Source organism: Leptodactylus fuscus, chromosome 7 (assembly GCF_031893055.1).
Source record: "Leptodactylus fuscus isolate aLepFus1 chromosome 7, aLepFus1.hap2, whole genome shotgun sequence".
In the NCBI taxonomy this organism is placed as follows: Eukaryota; Metazoa; Chordata; class Amphibia; order Anura; family Leptodactylidae; genus Leptodactylus; species Leptodactylus fuscus.
In genome coordinates, this window is record NC_134271.1 from 50,571,353 (window position 1) to 50,580,609 (window position 9,257).

General features: G+C 44.9%; 1 protein-coding gene across 1 annotated transcript; it reads right to left on the bottom strand.

Annotated features, from left to right (window-relative positions):
• Positions 1–3,529: 3,529 nt before the first annotated feature.
• On the bottom strand, positions 3,530–5,435 carry LOC142213503 (protein phosphatase 1 regulatory subunit 3E-like). Its single transcript, XM_075281855.1, has one exon. It carries the CDS (start codon positions 5,201–5,203, stop codon positions 4,157–4,159), a length of 1,047 nt encoding a protein of 348 aa, XP_075137956.1. The 5' UTR covers positions 5,204–5,435; the 3' UTR covers positions 3,530–4,156.
• Between the last annotated feature and the right edge of the window lie 3,822 nt (positions 5,436–9,257).

A 9,257-nucleotide genomic window follows, 5' to 3' on the forward strand; every position in this document is an offset into this window, starting at 1 on the left:
ATTCGAGTTCCATACGAGTGCGTAGGATTGAAATTCTCTTTTACCTTCAGTATATAAAAAGCCTGCAGTGCAAATGAAATCTGTGCTTTCCATCCCTACGTCCTGCTGTTCCATTCACTTTACATATAACCTCTAACAATATTAATATAATACTAGTGCTGAACGCACAAAGGCAACATGTACAACTCCACCCACATCCAACTGCTTCAATGTCACATATAGTAAAGATCATTAGAGAATTTCCTGGCAGAAATGATGAATGTCACTCGGTTGTGAGCGCAGCAAATTGAAATCCTGCCCATATAGAATATCAGGGAAAGTGTGAAATGCGGGATCTCAAGAAGCCTTCTCAGAGTCTGTGTACGTGCATAATCTAACATTGCCAGGAGAGAAGAAGCAGAGGGACACTGTAATAGCTCAGCTGTCACTAGCTGCTATTACGCCAGGAGATATCAGCTATAAGGTGGAGAAAGTAGCCTGCAGAGTCATCTGTCCTTCTGCACAACAGCCTGGAAGGAACTAAAAAAATTAAAGATATCATTTACAAACAAGTAATAGGTTCTCTGCCTTAGCTGTAAACTCAAAGTCTGCCCTATTACACGGCAATGCCATTTAAGGGAAATATCACTTCTTTGAATCTGTCGGCTCGCCTGACACGCTCTTGTGATCCCTGCTAAATATTACTTCTAGATCATCTTTTCATTGAATGCAGTGTTGTCCTTCTGCTATTCCTCCTGGAAATGCACGAATAAATTGACAACTGGGTATTACAATTTCCCATTTCAATGGGGTATGTCACTACAATTAGTGTTGACAGCATCAGGCCTTTGTAGGGACAGACCCTAATATGTTACCAGGAGGAATAACACCATATAGAAAAAGATGTCACAATGCGTTTATTTAAAGAGGACCTTTCTCCACCTCCAACATTTCTAACTCTTAGCATCTTTTTATAGGTGTCTTTCCACTGATTCCAGCGTAGCTGGAATAATCTCTCTAGCCCCCACCGTTCCTGAGCAACAAGTGCAGGTAGTTTTTGTGCCTGATATGCTATTTAAGCGGTGTAATGTCAGAAGGGCAGTATCAGGCAAGGGGGCGAAGTTTCAGAGCCCTAGTCAGAGCTAAGACTCACACCCCTTGTCTGCTCTTGCCTGACACCGCCCTCCTGACAGTACAGAGCTTAAGTAGCATATCATACATCAAAGCCAACAGCACTGATTGCTCAGGAACGGCGGGGGCTAGAGAAAAAATTCCAACAGTGTCAGAATCAGTGGAGCAGCACCTATTAATGAAGTAAAGATTTGGACTTGCAGAACGTGGCGAAAGGTCTTCTTTAATGGGAAATAGAAGTGATTGCTAAAACAGGTATGTTTGGAGAGAGGACAGGTTATCTACAAAACAGAAGTAAACCAAAAGTCCTCAGCTTATATAAAGACATATAACACATATACAGGTAATGTACATGATTATGGAAGGCTCTTAGAATTGGAGATATGGGAGATAAAATTGTGATCGAGGGGACAGGGATTTTTCAGAACTTCCCATCACTAATCTAATTTATCAAGACCATAATGGCTGATAAGGAAGACTTTAGGCTTAGACTAAGACCCAATGCACAAAACCAAGTGTGCAGACCAAAAGGGACGCTTTTATAGCAGAATGTACTCAGATGACATCAAAATGCCTTACACCCACCACTGATTTCAATAGGGGGTTCTGTTTTGACGTCACAAAGCAGAATAGGACCTGCTCCATAATTAATAGAATGGAGCAGTGGATTCTCCCCTTGGCCCTCCCCTGCTGTCAACAGAACAACAATCCAGGAGAAACCTCATTCATTATACCTCAACATCATTTTTTAAAAATTTTAAAGCTTCTATATGGCGCCTTTAATATTGAAAAACCATGATGCTATTATGACCAAAGAATAACATATCTGTGCGGCAAGTATAAGAAGAGTCAATATTAATTCATAGATATCACACTAATGTCTCCCCCAGGTAAAGTACTCACACTATGTCACATGTGACTTCATATGTTAGAAGACGATTTACATTTTAGGCACTTTACAGATCAAAAACTGACATTGTGTAGAATTTACGGTACCATGAGTATGGAAATGTATCCAAGCCCACAATAGAGAGAAAAGATACTTTTCATACATATCGCCAGATATAATTTTAAAAAAAAGAAAAAAAGAAAAAAGCAGTTTTGTTCCACAGCCCTGTAACTATAACCACATACAGGCAATGTGCCACAAAAGCTACAAACAGGTTTCAGCTAACTATAGCACATATGTAAAGTGTACCATAAAGACTGCGCCTGCGGTATAACAATGTCATTGATAGGTGGTGCAGATAATGCACGTCTGTCTACAGGCCACCTCAATGACCTCAGAGTCTAAATATAAACCCATGTTTTGGGGAAGTGTAGAGAGAAAAGCAATCGAGCCTACATATGACGTCGCACATTGAAGGATCCATAAATTATTCAGGGGTGACCTGTTTAACACAGCTCTGCACTTGATGTGACTGAAGACATGGTGGACTAGGCATGCTCCAAGCGTGTGCCACCTACAATCACAAATAAATATATATAGAAATAAAAAAAATAGGCACCATAGGCCCATTGCTTGTAAAATGATGCAAAATTTAGGACCGATGCATAAAGAAGAAAGAGTAACCACAATGAAATGCACTTATGTGATCAAATGAACAAAAGCAGAAGTGGAAAGTATATATATATACAGTATGGTATGTCAAGGATGGCAGAGTGGTTTCAATAATCAGGAAATGGAAAAAAGACCCCAAAATAGTTGAGAGAACCCACAAGTTAACCCACGCAGAGGAGTGGCTACTGCTAAATCTGCATTGACAGATCTTAACTCTCAATCGGTTGATTTATTTTACTTCTTGGACTGTCTAAGGTACATACAGAGCTGTAGGCACTCTGTGTGCTGCCATATGGTGCTTCCACATGGCAACATACGATAGATGTATTCTCCACTACAAGCATAGCTCTAGTAGAGAATACTTCATGTAAGAATAGCCCAGCAGTACAGCACCTGAAAGAACATGGCACAGGTTTTAGTCTCTGTATGCTCTGCTCAAATTGTAGGGATCAATGTACATGAAGTATAGGATATTTCACGATGCTGTACTGGTGGCATTACTAGTCCGAGGAAGGGCCACCAGGGCACATCCCTCTTTAGGACAAATAAACACATAGAAATTAACCATGTTACGTATATTAATTGCTAATGCTTAAAAGCCTCGGCACATAACTAGTTAAAATAAGAAAGCACCATACTAGTACATTAGCACTATGTTGTTACACGATTGTGAAACTGTAACTATAATGACCAACACATAGTGGGGAGGACACAAGTGCATAGAACCCGTGGTTATGACAATGTCGACGGCTACTGGAATATGTATCATTGAGTCACAAGGCTCGTGTGCCCCATGCCTAAAGGAAATAGCATGAATAGATGTCAGCGTCCACTGGATGTGGGTCACAGGTGCTGCTTCTTAGTGCACGTGAGGTGAGGCTTTCACCCAAAATAAATCAATAACACAAAGGATTGGAGGAAAAAACAAGATATCCAGGCATATTATATTCCATATAAAGTAAGGGTGATTGTGTAGACTGTCCTGAAGATGGAAATAACAGGCATTTATGGATGAACATCTATTACGTGTAGTGACCAGAATGGTGATTGAGAGTTGTCGGTGGTCTTCATCTTCGTACTATAATCATGTCTGAATCTCTCGTGGCTAGTAAAGTATTCTCTTCTTGAAAGGCAATGTGGCATTTCCCAATTCCGTTCTATCACGTAACTGCTTTCCCAACCTTATTGCATTTACTAAGCTGACATATCGAATAGATTGTGACCAGACTTATACGAGCCAGATTATTGTGGTCTTCTACAATAGCCCATGTCCCAGTGGTGGCTGACAGACCTTAGGACCTGATAGCAGACAAAATAGGAGTTCCTTGCTGAACTAATATTGACCCAATACAGTAGCTTATGGAAAACTTCCCCTAGAACTTCACACTCTCCAGGCCTGTGACCTTGACATAATCTTGGCTCTTCTAACATAGTGAAGTGATCTGAAGGTTAGCTTATCTGGTGCTTCCCCCTCCTCAGCCCTAGCTAGATGAAGTGAATCCATCCACTGTCATACTCCTTTGGTGGGGACACAGTGGCTCTGTGACTCTTAACCTTGTAGTTTTGTCCATCATTGTTATCCCAGTATTCCATACCGCAAACCTTGTACCGAATAGCAAACTCCAATACCCCTTCTTTATTCAGCAGGGTTGGACACAGCAGCTTGAATGAAAATCGGTCTGAATATCTGTCACTGCATCCTCGCTGGTAGGTGGCTGTCACCTCAGAAGAAGTACTCCATGCATCCATGGTGTATCTGACCATCACCTCCTTCTCATAGGACAGATTAAGAACTCTGAGATCTCCACTAACACTAAATGGATCAGTGTTTACAGTCTCCAGGCACACTTTGCGCTGTCTCACCAAGTCTATGTAGTCTGGCTTAGTGCTTGGGTTGGTAAATAAGGGTTCCAGTTGAGGGCAACTAGGGCCAGGGCGGAGCAGCAGCGTGCTAAGCTCCGCCCCCGCGGGACAAGCTTCCCTACAGCGGAGCCCAGCAAGCACATGGTACGGAACTCTTGGCGCCTCTGCATCACTGAAGTGTCGCACTGTGGTTAACTCGAGCCCCAGAGAGTCTGCAAAACGTACCTCTTTCTTTCTTGGAGCCACTACTTCCAGGTGCCTCCGCTCAGCCGGTGTCGGCAAGGACTTGGCTCTTCTGCGGGCAGTTGGGCTCTGGGGCACCAAATTGACCTCTCGTCCTCGGGTGATCGGCTTGCTGGGCTCCTTGGTCTTCTCCACAGTCTCCTCTTCACCATCGGTGACATCTTCGTTCTCTGGACTCTCCGGGCCGTCTCCAAAGAGCACTGCTGTACAGCTGAAGTTGCGTGGCAGGAGGTGGCGATGAGTGGGCATGGTGTCCATACACCCCGGGCAGCTGCTTGGTGTACTCTCCTCGGTGTCCCCACGATACGACAGGGGTAGTATATGGTTTATAGAAGGAGGAAGATGCTGGGGCTGACGTGTGGTGACGCACATCGCAGCCCTGCAGGAACCACAAGCTGAACTGGAGGAGGAGGAGGCGCTCAGCATCGTGCAGATGATAACCCTTTGCGCACAGCGCAGAACGGACGAGCGGCGGCGATACGCTCTGGCGCTCCTCTGCCCCTGTGCCGGAAAGGGTTAATCGGGGCCCCGGTGCCGCTGCGCCTTCATGCCCGGGTACTGCAGGCTGTGCTGTGCTCGGTGTTAGGGCTGAGCCATCACTGCTGCATTCCTCATTTATCCAAGACACTAGTGGAGTGTCACCTCCCTCGTCACTCCTCTCCCCACCATGCAGAGCTTTAACGCTGGCACTGCTGGCAGCCCTGATCAATAGTGCTATGCCATCCTGCCCGGGAGCTGGGGCACAGCTATTGTACTGCTGGCAGCCCTGATCAATAGTGCTATGCCATCCTGCCCGGGAGCTGGGGCACAGCTATTGTACTGCTGGCATCCCTGATCAATAGTGTTATGCCATCCTGCCCAGTGCTATGCCATCCTTCCCAGGAGCTGGGGCACAGCTATTGTACTCCTGGCATCCCTGATCAATAGTGCTATGCCATCCTGCCCGGGAGCTGGGGCACAGCTATTGTACTGTGGGGCCCTGATGGTACACAGTATACCCACTGGCATGGTCTGGAGGTGCCAGCATGCAATGTCAGCATGTCCACAGGGGTGTGTGGTGAGACATACGCCATGTCAGCCTACAGTTGTATCTCTGTGGGTACCATTATACATAGCTTGCATGCACCCCCTCAATCTGCCTAAATACAGCAGCATGGCATTTGCTGCAGCCTTTGGATTTAAGCAGTGTCATGAAGACTAGAGGTGCTGCCCAAGGCTAGCTGGGTCTGGGGTCTGTGTACTCTGGGAGCTCCTTACTGGTATGGTTGTGCCAGCACACTTAGATCTGTGAGCACTGGTAGCATGGCTACTCCTAAGCGCTCTGGCATGGTGGCAGTACTCAGTCTTAGTTCTGGTGATGGCCATACACGAATTTAAAGGGGTTGCCGGGATAAATTAAAACTTTACCACTAAGCTAAACCCCCTCCCCCCGCTTAACTTCTAATTTACTCTCTTTTTTAAAAAAAAAAATATCTAAAAATGTATATTTACCCATATGCCAGGGGCAGTCATGTGATTTCCTGGTAACATTTCGTTTCGCTGTTTCTGGAGACGGGAGGTCATCAGTACTCCTCTTTTCTTCTTCTACCCATCTCCTCTGCAGGAGCTCCCAGAGAAAGCCAGAAATACTCAAAACATTGCTAACAGTATTTGGGTGCACTATTTAACCCATTGATAGCACTAACAGACCTTTTTGGGTCAGTTCACACGTGAACTGCCCGCACGGGTTTTGACGTGGAGAGAGACGCGGTGAGCCGCGTCTCTCTCTTGTCAAAACCTGCCTGCCGCTACCATCGCGGTCGCGGCTTTCCCCTCCGCTGTCGGCTCAAATGAATGAGCCGACATAGGAAGGAGCTGCCGGGGGCGGAAGCCGCGCGGCTGAGCCCGTGCGGCTTCCGCCTGAAGAAAGGGCATGTCCTATCTTTTCTCCGCTAGCGGCAGCCCTAGCACAAAATGACAACTGACTGGCCAAATTCAGCTGGTCATGCTATACAATAATGTTTTCGTCAAAAATTTCCAACCACACAAATCAGTTTTGGATTTTTTTTTCAGCAAATATTAGTCTGCCATCAGCTATGGCAAATTCCTTCACAGTCATTTTTTTATATTATTGTCATCTGAAATGACCAAACTATTTGGCCTGACATTTATCCTGTATGGCCATTTCTGCTCCTGTTAGGGTAAGTTCACACAGTGTTTTTTGGATCGGAATCTGAGGTGGAGGCCGCCTCAGGTTCCGATCCAAAAACCAGGTTGCCACGACTGAAAGCCGGTGCACTGCACCAGCATCCAGCCGCGCACTCCGCTCCGGATTGGGCCTAGTCCGGAGGAGGGAGTTTCACGAGGCGACTTGGCCTGAAAAATGAGCATCTCGCTTCTTTTAGTCGGGAGCCGGAAGAAACGGCCCCCGGAAAAAAGACCTCAGCGGCTCCCATTGATTTCAATGGGAGCCGTCTTTTTGGTCAGGGTTTTGAGGCGATTACAGCCTCAAAACCCTGACCAAAAAACCCCGTGTGAACTTACCCTTACTTGAATAGTAGCTGAGCTCCCTCTGACCCTATCCCTCACTGTAGCTTTTGGCACCTGCAGGTAGTCAGATCAGTGTAGGGTTTGGGTGTCGGACTTCTGATCAGTATGAAAAACAATGGGGGGCTACCCCATGGTCTGTCTGGGCATGAATGAATATACATAACGGGATTGTTCTGCATAAACACTTGTATCAATGCGCTTCTCTAGTAAATAACAAAACTATATTTCTTTGCCATAATGAAGTGAGGATAGAGTTCCATGTACTGTATTTAGACAATCCTAATCATTTATATATATTTATATATATGAGAGCCAATGGGAATACAATGGCTGTAGGCGTGCAGGGGTTAATTCTGCAGGTGTCCTTTCCCATCACCATCAGTGTAAGCCTGGGGTTTCTTTCTCCCACCTCAGATGCCTATTATAGTACAGTATTACAGATATTCCATTTCCTGGGTATAAATATTTGCACATAGTAGCAGCATTCTAGGAGACCTGATGGCAGAATAGAAAATCCTGGGCTTATACATATATTTCTCTCTGAATGTGCTTGTACGTTTCATCCATATGTAGATGTGGAGGGACTAAATGGCATTTAGTTATAGAATCAGTACCTATATCCATAAGTACCACTAGACTACGGAATACAATGTTAATGGCTGCAATAGAAAACCCGAATGTTCCTTTTCCCCCATGTATTCCCTTCTGGCAGCCATCCAGCTTTCCTTCCCCCAGGAATAGCAGTCATTTAGGTTTTCTCCCCTCACTGTAATATAATAGACAGGAGGCAAGTAAATAGAAATGTGTGCTTGTGGCAGGCATCAGACCCCCTAACCATTCTCCATGCTTAACCACTTCGGGACCAGACACATTTTCAGGTTTTGAGGGCTATAACATTTATTTAGTTTGAATTATTCAAATCATTTTTGCGTCTTTAATAACCTACAAATAGGAGGGGAGACATATTAGATTTTCATATTTTTCTTTTTTTTTGTAATAGTGCAAAATGCTACTACAAAAATTTGTTTTAAAGTTTTCCATCTCTCGGGCTAAGGCCCGACGTAGCGTCCTGCGGCGGCGACGCATTGAGTTTTTTTCGCAGCGCTTTTCACAGAAAGTATTCACAGGTTTCCTTTCAATTATACCTATGGAGAAACCACCAAAATTTCCTTAGGTATAATTAATATGCAGCGATTTCCAAAACCAGTGATGTGGCTGAGGTAGTATCAAGTTGGGTTTTTTTTGTTACTTTTTCCTTATAGACCTTTGGGGACATTTTGCTTTATTTCTGATGATTTTTCTGTAGCTGGGGCTGATACATTCATTCCAGTAGGAATGCAGCCTCCTGAGCTACACTGAAGAACTGATCTGGGTCTTATACAGTTCTTACGGGCCAGGCGGCTCCCATAGCTATGTATACAGTGCTCACTAAGCAGTCTGTATATAGTGATTGGGTAGGTCTGTCTCGTGTAGTAATGGCGATCTCCCTGGTTCTGCAGCTGCACAATTTTGTGAAGCTTCTTAACACTGCAAGGACTTTTAGTCATTTGTGGACCGCCTATAGACTATATAGGCCCTAAAGTTAACCAGTTCTGGACTGCCCATAGACTATATAGTTTACATATAATGTCCTGGGGGGGGGTCATATCTTTTGTATGGGTGGACAACTTGAGGTGCATCTTTTTGACGCAAATGCCTTGCTTCTGCCAAAGATGTGCCACATCCTCATTCTGCATTCACATGCCACTATTTGCTAATTTGGGTGGAGCGAGGTGAAATAGCATGATGGGGTATATTTAATATAACACATACCAGTTTTCTGTCGTGAGTTATACAGGAAATTCTACTCCAGTTCCTGAATGGCGTACACTTCCACGAATGGGCGTGCACCTGATTTATTAAGAGGACTGGGCCTTCAGACTCCTAACTGGCACATGGCCGTGTGCCTAAT